At 43.0% G+C, this 17,841-nt stretch overlaps 2 protein-coding genes across 7 annotated transcripts in view; one reads left to right on the forward strand and one right to left on the reverse strand.

Annotated features, from left to right (window-relative positions):
* TPMT (thiopurine S-methyltransferase) overlaps positions 1-17,841 on the reverse strand; it is a 270,354-nt gene that overhangs the window by 219,346 nt on the left and 33,167 nt on the right. The gene's annotated exons all lie outside the window — the stretch shown is intronic.
* Positions 1-17,841, forward strand: part of RNF144B (ring finger protein 144B) — a 125,753-nt gene that overhangs the window by 104,708 nt on the left and 3,204 nt on the right. For all 6 annotated transcript variants that reach the window (XR_007772755.1, XM_050941635.1, XM_050941637.1 and 3 more), the window contains 3 exons: positions 7,148-7,208; positions 12,561-12,765; positions 16,240-16,384. Coding sequence is in view for 5 of the 6 variants with exons in the window: in XM_050941635.1 (XP_050797592.1) it covers positions 7,148-7,208; positions 12,561-12,765; positions 16,240-16,384 (411 nt within the window). In the remaining variant the exon portion in view is untranslated. The remainder of the gene's footprint in view (positions 1-7,147; positions 7,209-12,560; positions 12,766-16,239; positions 16,385-17,841) is intronic.

Here is a 17,841-nt window from a genome sequence, read left to right on the forward strand (position 1 = left end):
TCTGCACAGACTGCTAGCGAGTGGTCAACGGGCCACGATTAGTCCACAGTCTACAGTGTGAGACCCTCTGTTCATGATTTGCCTGTTACTTCTGATTCCTATATAGTATGAAGTTTTAGAACTTGGTATCTGTAGGCCTTGTGTATATGATTAGATCTGTAAGTGTAGTGTTTTCACTGCGGACATAAATATAAATCTGGCCTGACTCACCTCTCACTCCAGTTTTGCATCAGAATCTCTCCACTGATTTCAGTAGAGTTTCTTCTGATTTACATGATTGACACTAGTGTAACTTAGAGCTGACTCAGGCCTATCATCTATCTTCTTGTAAAGAGATGCAGGGATGGGCTGAATGATTTTTAATAGCATTGGCCCAAATCTTTAAAGTTCTTACTGATCATTTATCAGTTCTTATTTGGGCAAAAATCCAATTAGCATCCACTTAAAAGAGGTTAATTATTTTATTTCATTTTAATTTGGAAACTGTTTTGTCATTCGCCAGCAGTGAAGTGTAAGAAGGTAGGGAACCACTGCCATCAGATCTTTGTTTTCCAGCATCCAAATTATTTTATTTTCCTCTTTGTCATCCACTGGTGCTTTTAATAAACCTGAAGGGAGCAAGTCCTGTTTGAAATGAGCGAGCTCTTTAATGGAGAAGATTAATATTTTATGATGAAACTACTGTACACTGTATCTGGGAGGGGGTTGGGGGAGGAGTGAGGTTAGTCTCAGACACTGAGGAGACTGAGACCTCCCTCTGCCCATGAAAACCCAACCCAAGCTATGCTGTTTGGTCTTGACTTATCGAAGTGTTTCCTGTAGCTGTGGTGTCAATAATGTTCTGCCATAAATGCTAGGCCATACAATGTGTGCTTTTAAATATTTAAGGTGGCCTTTTTAGGTGAATTCTCTGTAGAAGTGATGTTTGCAGGCTGGAAGGCTATGAGGAATTATTTTGAACTTCTCTCATATACAAAAGTATATGTTGCCTCCAGGCATGGATTTAGGGGTTTTTGCAGAGGAGATTACTTGCTGGTACAGCTCCCTGTGATAGCCTGGTTCACGGTGGTTTTGGTGGTGTTCTTACTTATTCAAACATCCATTTTACTAGAACATCATCTGTTGTGAGGAACCTCTCTCTCTACGTGCAAGATTGTGGTATGGTCCACATGGCTGCTCAAGGACATAAATGGAAGTAAGATCCATTCCCCTGTGTGACCTCCCTGAGTCTCCGTTGCAAGCATGAGGGCTTAAGCAGCGACTGTGTGTCCGGTACACTTCCTATGTGGTGCATCTCTTGGGAGAGTAGATGGAGCTTTGGCTCTGCCTCCTCCAATGTGCTAGCCACTGGAGTAGTGGGGGGGCGGGGCAGGGAAGGGCACAAGAAAGGACTAATTTCCAGCTGTTTCAATGTGCAGTCCTGTGCTCAGGGCTGTAAATAAATGGACAGTCTAGCCTTGTGTGCATTGAACCTTATTCCTTTCATCCTCCTTTCTTTGCCTCAGGGACCTACAGGGTCTCCCAGTTACTGTAACCTTTATAGAACTCATTAAGAATCCTATTGTTGGACACTGTGCAAGGGCATCACTGGGTGGCTTGAGTTACAGCATCTCCGTATGTTTACTGAGATTTCCTATAAATCTTTCTGCTTTGTGAGAAAGGCGCTATCCTAACTACAGTTATATTTTTATAACAGTATCGTATAAGTGCACAAGAGCCTAATATGTGTAGAAAAACTAAAACTTACTTAAAAGCCAGAATGTGTGATAAATCTCAAATGTGATGCTTGACAACTTTTCAGAGGAGAAGAGCACTTGGCCTCTTGTTATCCATTTACATTTTCACTAGACCTTTAACCTGATTAAAAACAGCCCTGAAATATTTCCTTTGGCATTTCTCAACCAGCCTCCTTAAATTGGATGATTTCTTAGCCTGGAACAAGCTTTGGTATTTTCCTTCCTGTCACATACCTGCTCTCCTTCTTTTGTCACTTTTTAACCAAACTTGTTACAGCTTTGATTCCCAATGGCTTTGGAACCTCTAGGTGTGTATAGATATGCATGAGTGTGGTGTTTGGATGTAGTGGATGGGATTATCGTGAGAGTGGAGGCTAAATATGTAACAGACATGTAAGGGAGCAGTTAAAAGTCAGCCTGAAAAAATGCCAGGATAGGAGGAGGCAAACATTTCATCTCACAATGATCCCATCCAATGCTTGTCATCTTTACTTTATTAAATGTAACTGAGATTAAAAACTTCTTGTGACAGGGATGTGCCACTTTTATTTCCCTATGAAGTGCCAAGGGCTGAAAAAATAATAATTATGATTTCACTACTCTCTTTTTAATTCTCAGCACTAGCAGCTATTAAGATGTCATATACACCAGCAATGATGATATTTCTTAAAGTAATCTATTTGGGTGTTTCTTAAAGGCACCTGGAAATCTGGGGAAATTGTGGGATAGATCCTTGGTCCTATTTAGCCAGCTTTGTGCTCCAGTGTTGCATAGGCGCCAGAAACTTGGTGGGTCTGTCTGAGTGAGGATTCCCATGGAATAGGGAATTGGCTGTATGCCACCTTCTTTCCAGGCCAGTCCTGCAATCCCCAGTTGCTAGAAAGGCCCATTGAACTAGTCAGCTGGATGTAATTAAGTTATCAGAAGGGCTGGGCTGGGACTAACCAGCCCCAGGGTCAGGGTGTTATAAAGTAGACATAAAGACACCCTTGCTGCTCCCCTGGCTGTTAAATGTATCTTAGTCACAGCTGAGGATCTAGCCTTGTTTACATAATGAATAGAATTATGTTTTTGGTTGCAAAGTAAAGAGTGAATTTTTCTTATATATGGAAATTTCCAATGGTCAATATTCAGAAACTTTTTTATTTTGTACTATCACATTTCATTTAAATGCATTTTACAAACACTGAGTCTCACAAGACTCCTGAGAAAATAATATTGTCTCCATTTTAAAGATGGCAAAACTAGTAGCAGTTATGTGAGTTGCTCATGATCTGAGTGAGCCAGTGACAGAGCTGGAAATGGAACTCAGGCTTTCTGACTCCTTAACCCATCATCTATCTACAAAATTTCTCTCTTTTCCCCTCTTATAATATAGGGCATGAGTCAAACCCATTGAAACCAATAGGATCAGACCCGCATTGCAATTTTTCTCTGAATTTACTCTATAAAGAAATTTCTTGTACTTTGTATTTTCTACAGGATGAACCTTTTATCTATAGTATCTGTTAAATTTTTAACATATTTTCTTCTCAGAGGTAGGATTTTTTTTTCAAAAGAGCAAATATTTATGTATTACATGGAAGGAGTAAAGTCTACAATGAACTTTGGCTCATCGTGCACTTCACTGTATATTCATTAACTTTAAGTAGAGCTATTAAAACAGCTTTTTTTTTGTTCACGGAGGTTCTTGTGAATGGGGGGCAGCTGGTCTTTAAGGCTAGTAGGGATAATCCCCTCAAATATTGACATCTCTATCAGCTGTAGATATTGGGTTGTGTAGCTGATGCAATACCATCTGCTGCCACCAGGGGACTCCTGGTGGGGCTAATGCTGCTCCAGTCCCTGGAGTAGGCAGAACGCGCCCTGCATTGCCACTGGTGTTTTCTAGACCTGCAATCCTGGAAATTCCTGCAGCATATAGATTGCAGACAGCAGAGGGAGGAGGCACAAAACCAGGATTACAGGCTTGTATGGGGCTATTTCCTGTTAACTCCATAGAGGCAGAATATGGGGTTCCCTGAATACATTCCCTGAAGTCATCATGTGTCCTGGTTACCTCTGCTCCTACTTCTCCAGGACCAGCAATTTATGAGCCTAGTGGTGGTAGATATCAGAGATGAAGGGGAAGGGTTAGCCATGGTTCTTTAGGTCATACTGTAGCAGTTCATGTCTTTCCTACCTCACAGGGGTGTATTGAGGACAAATAGATTAAAAGACTGTGAGCTGCTCAGATACTGTGACAACAGGGGTCATATTAGTACCTAAGATCTGAAGGATTCTAAGCCTGGAGATGGGTTTTCAAAGTCCTGACGGGTTTGTGTGTACAGGAGTGTGTGCTAGTAGGGGTTCTGAGCTGGGAAGCGATGGGAGGGAAAGATTTCAGAGCTGAGAGAGGTGGTTCTGAGCCATGGAGAGGTTAGGTAGGAAAAGACAGACTGATTAGATGGAAGTGAGGCAGGCTGCATTTGTGCGTGCATATATTTAAACAGTCAGCTCTCAGCTTTGATGTAACTCTGCTCCTGCTGAAATCAGTGGCAAAATTCTCATTCAGTTCAACGGAAGCAGCGTTAGCCCAACGTTGAATGCATCCCAACCTTAATTAAAATTGTGCACTCAAGAAACTATTTGTCAAAAATCCTCAGTGCTCATGTAGTAAAGGCCATGTTTAGGAATCACCGATTAATGCATTAGTGATGGCACACATTTTAAAATACAGTAGTTGTCAGAGCAGCAGACTAGAGCAGAGACTAGAGAGGAGCAGCTGGACTAACACTTATTTTCTCAGAACTCTGTTCAGATTTCAATGCAACCAGGAGGAATATGGACAATGCTGAAATTGCACCTTTCTTTTTTCACTCTTTGGCTTAATTCTTTACTTAAATTCCTCAGCTACTTTTCTGTTTTTTTTAAGTTCGAGCTATTTATGTTGTGTTCCTAAGAATGTTTCAGCTAATTTTTGATGCTTGGGACGCTCATATTACCCTAGAGAGCTGTCAGAGGAAGGTTTGTCCCTTGAAAAGACAGTGTATAGTAATTTCAGTTCAATCAATCTCTGAATTAGAAAGAAAAAATATTTTGAACCTTAAGACTGTGACTGATTAAGCTAAGAATGTATTCTGTAAAAATTTGCTAATGTTTCTAAGTCTGACATCAAATCCTTTGATTTCCTTGGTTATAAATCTTTTAAGCATCTTTCCAACACTTAAATCCTGATGTCAGTGGCATTCTTTTTTGTATAACATGGGTTAGATCAAATAAATGATCCAAACATCTGCCTTTGAAATGCAACTTTATATTCCAGACTGATCTGTACCTTGAGTAAAAAGACAGTTGTTATGTACAAAAACACATTCTTTGCTCCTTCCCAGTGGCAAAAACACTAACTTGTATTGTATTTTTGTCTGTATTATATTGCTTTTTGCACTGGTGCAACAGAGGGCAAAGCAACCAAGAGTTTGCTACTGCTTCAGTGAGGACACCAGAGGACTCACTGCTAGATTCCGGGGGCGTAATGTAGGGCATCATGTGAAGTGCGGAGAGCCCTCAACTCCCTCTGAAGCTGTTCATTTGTATCAGTGGGAGTTGAGGCAGCTCAGAAATCAGGTCCTAATTTAACAGGAAAATTAAGGAAAGTGGGTTTATTCTCTGGAGAAAAGAGAAGACACTGAGGTGTACTAATATTTTTCAGAATGATGGAAGACAATTTACAGTGGTGGATAAATACAGCTGATGGTTCAAAATCTAAGATCCAAAGGGCCATATCCTCAGCTGGTATAAATCAATGTAACTTCTTTGACTCAAATGAACCATGCTGATTTGCACCAGTTGAGGATCTGGCTATTAATCTTAAAAATTAGGGTGACTGAATGTCTTTATAGGGGTTAATAATGGAGGATACAGCCCTTCACCTCTAGATCACCAGTTCAAATCCAGCCGTGATTGGTAGTGACTCAGACGTGCTAGCTAATGTCTATGTGGTTGCCTATATGAAATGAGTTGGTAATTTCAGTCCAGTTCCCAGTGGACAAGGGTGCACATCACAAAATCCAGCAACACTGTTGTCATCAATCTTAGCCCAAATGACAATAAATGGAGACTAAACTCCCCTCTCAGTACCCTAGAGGTGACTCCTGTCACCAAGACTGAAGGACACTGGCAGAGGGAAGCTTCCATTGTTGTTGTACTTCTGTACGTAAATAAAACAGGGCTGGCAATCTATCACCTTTCATTAATAATAAATCCACGTGAAATAAATGGGGAAGCTAGAAGTAAACAAAGCACCTATGAAGAACTATTTCTCGTGAAGGGTAATAAATGTCTGTACTACGTTTGTCAAGGTTTTTTCCCCACTCTGAACTTTAGGGTACAGATGTGGGGGACCTACATAGACCCTTCTAAGCTTAATTACTAGCTTAGATCTGGTAACACTGCCACCACCCAGAATTTCAGTGTCTGGGGCACTTTCTGTCCCTCCAAAACGTTCCCCACCCTGGGTTGCCTTGAGGGACTTCACCAATTCCCTGGTGAACACAGATCCAAACCCCTTGGATCTTAAACCAAGGAGAAATTAACTATCCCCCTCCTTTCCCCCCACCAATCCCTGGTGAGTCCAGATCCAATCCCCTTGGATCTTAAAACAAGGAGAAATTATCTATCCTCCCTCCTTTACCCCCACCAATCCCTGGTGAGTCCAGATCCAATCCCCTTGGATCTTAAAACAAGGAAAAATCAATCAGGTTCTTAAAAAGAAAGCTTTTAATTAAAGAAAGAAAAGGTAAAAATTATCTCTGTAAAATCAGGATGGAAAATGCTTTACAGGGTAATCAGATTCCTATAGACCAGAGGAGCCCCCGCTAGCCTTAGGTTCAAAGTTACAGCAAACAGAAGTAAAATCCTTCCAGCAAAAAGAAACATTTACAAGTTGAGAAAACAAACATAAGACTAACACGCCTTGCCTGGCTAATTACTTACAAGTTTGAAACATGAGAGACTGATTCAGAAAGATTTGGAGAGCCTGGATTGATGTCCCGAGAGCGAACAACAACCAAAACAAAGAGCACAAACAAAGACTTCCCTCCACCAAGATTTGAAAGTATCTTGTCCCCTTATTGGTCCTCTGGTCAGGTGTCAGACAAGTTTACTGAGCTTCTTAACCCTTTACAGGTAAAAGAGGCATTAACTCTTAACTATCTGTTTATGACAATGTTACTGGAATGTGTGACCTGAAATACAGGTGGTCTAGAATTACCTAGATTTACATCTGGAGAAGGAAGGGATTGAAGAAAATGATGGGGGGAAAGAACTAGTAAAGGAAGGTTGGTTGAGAGCAGACTCAAAAGAGCGGGCATGTGGGGCTGGCTGGCTTTTTGTTTTCCTAACAGTTCTTCTATTCTTATGTTTCATTTCAGATTGCCTGTTTGGTACCTGTTGATCAGTTTCAGTTATACCAGCGACTGAAATTTGAACGAGGTGTGAACCATTTATTTTATATTTCTCTTATCATGGCTTAAAATATGGGGTGATGGGGTTCTACTGATTACTAGAAGGCACTACCCCTAGGGAGGGAAAAGGCCTTCATTTTGACATAATTTAATTACAAGGAGTCGGCAGGATTCTACTCCTCTCAAGTCAGTAACAAAACTCCCATGGACATCAACAGGAGCAGGACCAACAGCGCAATTTTTTTGAGTAAAATTATTAGTGAAAATATTCCAACTTGTCTGCCTGAGATTGGCTTATCTTTCCTTGGGACAGCTGCAGCGAGGGGGCATCCATGACAGAATGGGTGCAGTGGAGCTGTGCTGCAAGGGACCAGGTTGCATTTGCATTAGGTTAGGACGCCAGGAGCTGGGGTTGGTATGGAGCATCCAAGTGGATGTCCTTGGCCTTTCATGTATCCTAGAGGATCTGCAATGCTTGGGCTTTTCCATGTGAGGAAACCCAGTTTGTATGATAGGACAATAAATGGAAGGTGGGGAAATCTCTACAATGGAACCCTCACAAAGATTTTCTCCCCTGGTTTTTACCATGATTATTGACTACAGCAGAGGTCCCCAAACTGGGGCACACCTCCCTAAGGGGGTGGAGAGGAGCATTTGAGGGGCAGGGGTGGAGTCTGAGCCAATCCCCGTGGGGGGTGGAATGGGAGTGCCACCCAGCTCCACTCATGGCCCTGGCTATCAGCCTCGTGCCCGGGGCCCTGGCTGCTGGCCTCAACCCCCAGCCTTAGCTCTGCCCCTACCCCAGCTTTGGCCCCATCCTCAGCTCCCTTAACCCTGTCTGCATACCCCCCAGCTCGGGGAGGAGCTGACTGGGATAAGGGGGGCACAAGGGAAAAAGTATTGGGACCACTGGACTACAGCTTTGTCATAAAGAAGCCGATGACATTAAGAACATAAGAATGACATACTGGGTGAGACCTGTGGTCCGTCTAGCCTACTATCCTGTCTTCCAAGAGTGGCCAGTGCCAGGTGCCCCAGAGGGAATAGACAGAACAGGGCAATTGTCAAGTGATCCATCCCCTGTCATCTAGTCCCAGCTTCTGGCAGTTGGAGGGTTAGACACCTGGAGCTAAGGGGCTAATAACCATTGACGGACCTATCCGCCATGGTTTCTTGAATGCCGTTATACTTTTGGCCTTCACAACATCCCCTGGCAATGAGCTCTGCAGGTTGATTGTGCATTGTTTTAAGAAGTACTTCCTTATGTTTGTTTTAAATTTGCTGCCTATGAATTTCTTTGGGTGACCCCTGGTTTGTGTGTTATATTAAGGGGTAAATAATGCATCCCTATTCACTTTCTTTATACCATAATTATATAAACTGCTATAATATCTCCCCTCAGTCATCTCTTTTCTAAACTGAACAGTTCCAGCCTTTTTAATCTCTTCCTGTACAGAATCTGTTCCATACCCCAAATAATTTTGTTGCTCTTCTCTGTACCTTTTTCCGATTCTAATATATCTTTTTCGAGAAGGGGCAACCAGATATACATGCAGTATTTAAGGTGTGGGTATACCACAGATTTATTTAGTGGCATTATTTTATTATCTATCCTTTTCCTAATGGCTCCTAACATAGTTAGCTTTTTTGACTGCTGCTGCACATTTAGCTGTTGCTTTCAGAGAACTATTCACAATGACTTCAAGTTCCTTCTTGAGCGATAACAGCTAATTTAGACACCATCATTTTGTATGTATAGTCAAGATTATAGTCTCAAATGTGTATAACTTTGCAGTGATCAACACTGAATTTCATCCGCCATGATGTTGCCCCGGGTGTACCTGTACCACTGGATAAAGGCCAACTGAATTTTTGGGAGATATTTTTGTGCTTTCTTTTATCACTTAACCAAGGAGGAGAGTAGTTCAGGTAATCATTCCCAAACTACTTCTTTTTAACCTTATCTATTCTGTATCCTCTGAAACTATAGGGTTTTGCAGCGGGTGTTGATTTAGTGGGTCTAGTAAAGACCCACTAAATCTAGTAAAGACTCTGGTTCTCCACCGGAACGAGAAGAGTAAGGGAAGTCGACCGGAGAGCATCTCCTGTCAGTGCAACACAGTGAAGACACTGGGGTAAGTCGACCTAAGCTACGTCGACTCCAGCTACGTTATTCATGTAGCTGGAGTAGCGTAACTTAGGTCGACTTACTCCAGTAGTGAAGAAAACTCCTCCATTCCCCATATATTCTTAACTGCCCACCAGTTTTTAAATGCTACCAACACACAGGAGCACCGGCAGCCTTTTTGGCACCCTAGGCGACAGAAGGTCCCGTCCCCGAAATGGTGCCCCCAACGGAGGCAGCGGAAGGTCCTGCCCCTGAAATACCGCTGACGATTGCAGCGGCCGAGCATCTGACTGCCGCGGTCGCCACCTCCAAAATGTCATTGCCCTAGGCGACTACCTAGGTCGCCTAATGGGTTGTGCCGGCCCTGCCAACACACATTTTTATAGATCTAGGTTACAGTCTTTTATTCACAGATCTGGTTGTAAAGGTTAAAGTATACAATGCTGCTCTCTCAGTATGTAAATCTGTCACAAATGAGCCAGAGTCTCTGCCCTTTCTGTAGGAATATTTTTTGAAAATACTATTAGTCAAAACTCCTATGCCAGAACCACTGCATTGGTTACGTGCAGGAAGCAGGCAGGAAATCCAGCCCTCTTTTCAGCTTTGTAGCAACTGAAGATGCACAATTTTGCAAAGTTAAACAATTTTCTTTAGAGTCTAAACTCTTGCCATATCTGCCATTGGCTGCCCAGAGTGATATGGAAATCAAAGAAAGATTATTTTATTTCAGAAATGTTTAAACATTTTACCAATAAGCCTTCCCAACTTTATACATTGATCACAACCGGGGCAATGTCTGATGAAAAATTCATAGAAAAGATTGTGTTTGATTCTCTAGATACATTTGAAATCTACCAAGATTTTCAAGGAGAATTCAAAGGTCTGCCCAAGTAATTGATCTGTGAAAACCATCCTGGGCCTGATTCCTCTCGGGCACCAGTCTTTGTATAAGAGTTGGAACATAGTCCCAAAGGGCCTAGACCAGAAGCAGGCTGGTCACCAAACTCCATTTCCACTGAAGATAATGTCCATGTTTAGTACCAATTCAAAGGAAAAAGTATTGCCCACAGAATCAAAAACACCATTCTTTATTTTCGTAGGCTGTCTTCCAGATCACACCTGACTGTTAGTATTGTGAGAACTGACCAGAGCACAGCCTCTGGTGGTTGGCTGGTATGCGGTTTAGGGAAACCTCCCTGCTTAGAGCTGAATCTAGTTGGCTGCCTAGGTTGTGGCGAGTCAGAGGAAAGGTGGAGGAGATCAGGAGAGGAACCACTACCTCACTAGAAGTATTCAACAACCTTTTAGAGTTGTGTTTGCTTCATATTTTTAGCTGCAACTTTCTAGGCTCGGTAGGCTTTTCTGGTTTCATTGTGCTCTGTGCTCAAGCAAATAGTACATCACAGCAATGACGGCAAAGTACCATCTGTATGTTCTTTGTATACTCAGTGGGCAGGGAGTTTCATTTCATGCATCATTTATGTCTTGCTGCAAAGATTCCACAAAGCCAATAAGCTTTAAAAACAGCGAATGCCAAAGACAGACATTCTTCTATCTTTCTCCCATCTTATTTTTGAAAGAACTCAAGTTTCCAGAGCTCGGCACATTAGACACTGCAACATGTTTTGCTTTCTCTGCACTACAATGCTAGAAGAAAATACTTTTATGTTACATTTCTGTAGCTGCAAAGGCTAAACATATTGGACAATAGGCTAGTACAGGGGTCGGCAACCTTTCAGAAGTGGTGTTCCGTGTCTTCATTCGTTCACTCTAATTTAAGGTTTCGAGTGCCAGTAATACATTTTAATGTTCTTAGAAGGTCTCTTTCTATACATCTATAATATATAACTAAACTATTGTTGTATGTAAAGTAAATAAGGTTTTTAAAATGTTTAAGAAGCTTCATTTAAAATTAAATAAAATGCAGAGCCCCCCTCCCCCCCCCCGGATCAGTGGCCAGGACCCAGGCAGTGTGAGTGCCACTGAAAATCAGCTCATGTGCTGCCAGAGGTTGCCTACCCCGGGCTAGTGTCTACTGGGGACTGATCTTATCCTGTGCTGAGCCCCTCTTATGAAGTGCTGAGCACTCAGCTGCCAACCCGGGCTGCAGGTTGCCCACCACTGTATCAGAAACTCCCAGTGGAACAGGAATTTCAGGTGACTGGCAGGTTACCTGCTCCTAATAGAGTTTTTGCATAGATTTTGGTGGTCTGCAGCCTGGCTTCCTCCAGTTTGTGCCAGAAAGCAGTGAAATCAAATCAAATCTGTCATCATGGTCATATTTTAGCTGGGTTCTCATTGAAATTTCTCTAAGCAACACAGGGGTATAGTAGCAAGAGTCAACATTTGTCACTCATTACCAAATGATAGTTTGTATAAGATACCACATCGATGCCGGGTGATAATGGCGATATCACAGAAGCTATTGTGTGGTAACAGCTGACCAGTGTTATTTTTTTAATGATGACCACCTAGTGACGAGAATAAGTATCACTATTCTTAGTTTCTAGATGGGGAAAATGAGGCTCAGAGAAATGATTTTACTCAGACCTGAGTGGAGCTACTCCTGATATAAGTGCAAGATCATAATTGCTTATATTTTTAGAGGGATATTAGGTAATATTAGGTATATATTCATATTGACGTGTAAAAAGTCCCGCTTTTAACAGACCTGTAAGCTAGCTGTATTTATTCCTATTTTTGTAATTCAGTCCTACTGCTTAAGACTTCAAGGACATGGCTAACAGGCTGTTTAAATTTAGAATAGCCGCAGTACAAATGTACCTAAGTATTTATTTTTTGAAATAGTATCATTCCAGCCCTTAAGGAAGAACAGTTTTTCATTTAATTTGCTTTTCCAGAGCATACCTTAAATGGATAGGCCAGATATGCAGCAGGGCCTGTAACAGTGCAACAGAGACAAATGTTGTTCAAGGCAGAGATGTGTATGCCCTTCTAGAGAGAGATGGGGGAGACTATCTAACATTCACTCATTAACTTATCACCAGCTTCTCATGGTGAAAGACTGAAGTTTGTCTGACGGTGTCTGATAAATTCTCATCATTTTAGTTATGTGTTCAGTACAACACTGTTTGCTCTGTGGCCATAGTCTTAGCAATACAGAATCCTTTAAAGATGTAAGTGGCCATCAGATGAGGCCTTGTATGACTAGAGAAATGGTAATTGGAGTGAAAAAAAGAATATATAATGAATGCAGATTTGAACCATTTTGTTTCCATATTTATGTTTCAGAAGTCCACTTGGACCCATGCAGAACGTGGTGCCCTGCTGCTGACTGCCAGACCATGTGCCACATTGAACTGAGTGACTCAGGACAACCAGTGTCTGTGGAATGCCCAGCTTGTCACCTGAAATTCTGTTCATCTTGCAAAGAAGTATGGCACCCAGAGTGCTTGTGCCAGGACAACCAACCCACTGTAATACCAACTGAGCAGGGGTAAGAGCAGAATTCAGCTAGGCTGTGCCATCTTTTAGCTCTGCTAGCGGTACAGAATGGATGTCCAATACCACAAATACTTCATGGACCTGTCTTCTCCATATTTTAGACATCTTTATAATACATCATTACAGATGTGTTTCTAAATATAATTCACATGCTGCTGTTACTCCTACGTTAAGCAGCTACTTATGGAGTTGGAGGGTCCATGGTCGTCAGTCTGGGTTATCCTGTGCTTTGCACCTTTGTGTGTGTCATTCAGGCCTTGTCTACACACACAAATTATGCCGCTTTAACTATATCAGTGTAGTTATATTGATGCAACCTCCCTAGTGTAGGTGCAGTTACTGTATAGCAATATAGCTATTTCCACAGGGAAGGATGTCACAGCTCCGCTCACCACTAGTGCACCTCCTCCTGGTCACTCTGGGGATTAACTGATTCCAAGTCCAATGCCTCCTTTTCACCTCTCATTGCACATCCTACCTTCTCTTCCTAGCTCTCAGTGAGGCAAGATGCAGTGTTCATGGCTTAATCTTCCAGTCAAGTCATGTGTGTCAGGCAGTTTTCCCATTCACTGCTTAGCTAGTGCCACTTCCCCAATGACTGGTAGGGGAACCTGGGCTCACCCTCTACTCAAAGTTCCACCTCAGGGACCCTGTAACGGAGTGGGACTCACCCCTGCGGCGCCTCCTGCTGGTTCCTTCTGGGAATTAGCTCACCAGCCTCTGGAGCACCCTCTGCAGGCTGGTGTCCCCTTGCCGTTGGCCCCCATGTCCCTCCTGGACCACAGTGCCCCTTTACTCAGGGTGCTGCCCCCTGCAGTACCCCGCACAGATCTGGGTCTCCCCTTCCCAGGGAACCCGCACCTTCTATTCCCACCTCGCCTCAGTACATGGCTACTGCCAGCCACCATCAAGCCCCTGCTCACTGAGGTGGACTGCAGGCTAATTGCCACTCATCACAGGCAAGGAAGGGTTGGACCTGCTGCCTCTGCCTACCCTTGGGCTATCCCCTGCAACCTCCGTACCTATTTGGCTGTATACTAGGCTGCAGCCTGGGAGGTTTCCAGGCCAGAGCTCCCCAACTCCCTTGGCCTTCCCCCAGCCCTGCTCCATCCAGGTACCTTCTCTAGCTCCCCAGCAGCCAGGCCCATCTCTCTCCACAGCTAGAGGAGGCTGCGTCTCTGCTCCTGGCCTTTATAGGGCCAGTTATGTCTGTCTGGGGCATGGCCACAGCTGAGGCTGCCTCCCAGTCAGCCCAGTTTTTCCCCTGCCCCAGCCCTCTCCCAGGGCTGTTTAAAGCACTTCCAGGTAGGAGGAGGTGACCACCCCCCTACAGACCCTCTGATCAGTAGTTACAGAGGGGAGGGATAGCTCAGTGGTTTGAGCATTGACCTGCTAAACCCAAGGTTGTGAGGTCAATCCTTGAGAGGGCCACTTAGGGATCTGGGGCAAAAATCTTGTCTGAGGATTGGTCCTGCTTTGAGCAGGGGGTTGGACTAGATGATCTCCTGAGGTCCCTTCTAACCCTGGTATTCTATGACTTAATCAGAATCTGAACACCAAGTAATGCTTTAAAACCCAGTGGGCCAGGCTATACTCTACCCTGATCCCAAGACCCACCTGGGATATCAGTTGGCAGCTCTTTCATGGGGCCATGAGCACAGGCATGTATTTGGCACGGTTTACCCCTGTCCCGGACACCTGCCCCATCTGCAGCGTGAGGGAGACCCTGGCACACATTTATTTAGAGTGTGCCAGGTTGCAGCCCCTATACCAGCTCCTCACCAATATCCTGTTACGTTTCTGGCTGCACTTTTCCCCTCACCTCCTCCTTTATGCACTCCCTATCCATGGCCCCACAAAGTTGCGGGACCTCCTGGTCAACCTCCTCCTCACCCTGGCTAAAATGGCCATCTACGCAACCAGGGAGAGGAGGTTGGCCAGTGGAGACTCCTGTGACTGTGGGGCTTGTTTCCAGGCCTTAGTCCATTCAAGTATCCGGGCGGAGTTCCTCTGGGCGGCGTCTGCTGGCTCCCTTGACGCCTTTGAGGAGCAGTGGGTGTTGTCCGGGGTTCTCTGCTCGGTATCCCCATCAGGCTCCCTTCTTATGACCTTCTGACTGCACTCCTATCCCTGTTCTTTTATTAGTTGTCCCCCGAAATCAGTTGGGTTCTGAGGTCCTGTAGATCCTCCCCTTAGGCTGGTGGGGGGACTTGTTAGCAATGGACAGGCTTCTGCCCGCCCAGTTCCCAGAAACCCAATAGGTAAAACCCAGCCCAGTTCATTCCTTCTCAGCTCAGCGCCTTTATTATTCAGTCAAAAGATTACTTAAGCTGCCTGATTTCCCTCAGTCATGGCCTGTCCGGTTACTTGGCCCCCTTCTTAGCCTCCAGTAACCCCTTTAGGGCCAGTGTTGGGGTGAACAACCCGTCACAAAGGGGAATAAACTATAACATCATAAAGCACCTTTAAAATGACATAGCTGCGTCTATACTAGGTATTACACCAATTTAACTCTTTTGGTAGAGAAATCATACCTCTTAACCATAAGAGTTGAACTGGTATAAAAACTGTACATAGACTAGGCCTAACTCTTGTGCTAAGTAGGTGCCAAATTCTTCCACTGGTGTGAATGGAGAATTCTGATTTGGTAGCCATTTATACTCACTTTGCACAGATGCAAATGACTGCACTAGCTGTGTCCTTACAGCAGCCTGTTAGTGAGGATGCATAGTTCTGGCAATGGCTGAATGTCTCTGAATTCTGTAAATACTCTTATGTTTACATTATACCAGGTCTCTGGCCAACCTGTGCTCACAGAAACAGAACAGCATTCACTGGCGTGCACAGAGTAATCTTTAAACTCTCTATTGTGCTCTGTGGTTTCTACCACTGTGAATATTTTTGCAAGAGTTGAAAGAGTTAAAACTAAGCATTCTGGTCAGCAGGGGGTTTCATCAAACAGGAATTGCCTGTGAGATCTTCATATGATCTTTTGATCTTTGGCTTTGATTGAAGTTAAAGCTGTCATGCAGAGGAAAGGACAGTACACAGTCCAGTCATCTTAACAAAATACAGAAGCTCTTTTCCACATTGTCCAGTGCCATTCTTTTAATGTTATATCTGTTACATGCATGGTTGTAGTGAGTCTTTACTTTGTATATTATGAAAAATCAGTGGAATTGAATGTTTAATTTGTCTCTATGCTGCATGAACAGGGTTTTTTTTTTCTTAGTATATGTTTTAACGCATTCCCTTGAATACGAGATTTTATACTTCCAGTGTATTAAGAAGCTAACATCAGACAATCTTGAAACTCATGGCACATGCCAGACCATGGAGTTGAGTGTGAACTAGGGGACCTACAGAACATAATGATGCATAAGCGACTTGACATTAGTACTTGAGTCATACAACCACAGGTTTTGCACTGAAATTTCATCTTTCATATATTTCCTTACTCTCCTAGAGCACTTACCAGGACTGACACAGAGTCTCCAATTAAACAGTGCCCAGTGTGCCGGATCTATATTGAACGAAATGAAGGCTGTGCTCAAATGATGTGTAAGAACTGCAAGCATACATTTTGCTGGTACTGCCTACAGAACTTGGATGTAAGTACTATATGATGAAGGTTCTAGAGCAAGGCTAGTTAAGGATTTGGGGGATAAGTCCCACATGTCATAACCGGAATCATGTATGTTCTAGTTCTGTCCCTTATGCCAAGGATAAAAGGATCTTTACTTGAGTGAATGCCATTGTATTTAAATGGAGCCTCATGGTGGCCAAAGCTTAAAAGTTATTTCTGCTCCCAATGAGCCTCAAAGAGATTTTTCTTTTTTTCCTGAATTGAAGTGGATTGTAGCCAAATCTCTTGGCCAATGCTAATTCTCTTGGGGAAGATGAATTTTCCAATACTGTTGCTAAAGATAGGTGGGTTGAGAGCTATTTAGCTGTGTTCCCCCTTCCTTTCCCCTCCCTCCAATTCATTGGATTCCAACTTGTTAAATATGTTCAGATTTGGTCTGGTACAGATAAAGGCTACAGTTTCAAATTGGGGTCAATTCAGAGCTCATTTAAACTAGGTCACTTCTCCATAGTCAGTCTCTAGTGCCGTATTAGCAGAAGAGAATGATCCACTTAATAAGTTTGAGGATGAAAGTGTTTTGGAAACTACTTTACTTTCCATGTTCAGAATCTTATTAGGGATACAAAGAGCTCAAGAGGAGGGGAGAACAGGAAGTCTGAACTCGGAGGACACTATCATCATAAAAAGTGCCCAAATCTGCCGTTGCCAAGCACTGCCCCAAAACATCAAATATTCTCCACTTGCACTGACTTTGAATTCTAAAGGAAGGTCCAAAAGAAGGAACATACTGGTGTACAATGATAACATCAGTTTTTGGCATAGTCAGTAGTAATATTTGTGGGAAGTGAGGAAAAGAACTCTTTGTACCAGCACTTGAGGTAAAATAAAGTTAAATGGGTTTTTGCTACACAGTTTGGAAATTATGGAACTTCCTTGTTCCTCTTTATTCTCTATATGTTAAACAGGGTGTGCTCAACTTTCTATCCAGGCTATTTATGGGTGCCGTTTTTTCAAGTCTATTTTGAAGTACATAGTGTACACAATCGTGTAACACTATGAAAAATTGGAGCTGTGTCAAGTTTCCATATTAGTCTAAACATGTGAAGCTGTGATAACTGTCTGTAGATGTGCCTTTAACTGGTTTTAATCAGTTAAAGATAAGTCAATTAAATGATTTATTTGAGAAGATGTAGTCATTGCATGATTACAATATAGCTCTTATAAACTCACTAAGGTTTCAGGCATTCAAAGTTTACTGCAAGGTAATGCTTGTATAACAAAAAAGTTAGGTTGAAGAATGAATGGAAAAAGCAAGGCTAAAGCTACAGGGGAAGTGTCGGGGGAGGATGTTTGGAAACTGAGTGCCACTCCTCTTGTTGAGATAAAATAATTAGTTTGATAAGTATTAGTTTGATGGGGGAAGAAAAGGAAAGTGAGGACTTTCCATTTTAAAGAGCAGCCTATAAAGCCCATGGAAGAACT

Source organism: Gopherus flavomarginatus, chromosome 2, assembly GCF_025201925.1.
Source record: "Gopherus flavomarginatus isolate rGopFla2 chromosome 2, rGopFla2.mat.asm, whole genome shotgun sequence".
In the NCBI taxonomy this organism is placed as follows: domain Eukaryota; kingdom Metazoa; phylum Chordata; order Testudines; family Testudinidae; genus Gopherus; species Gopherus flavomarginatus.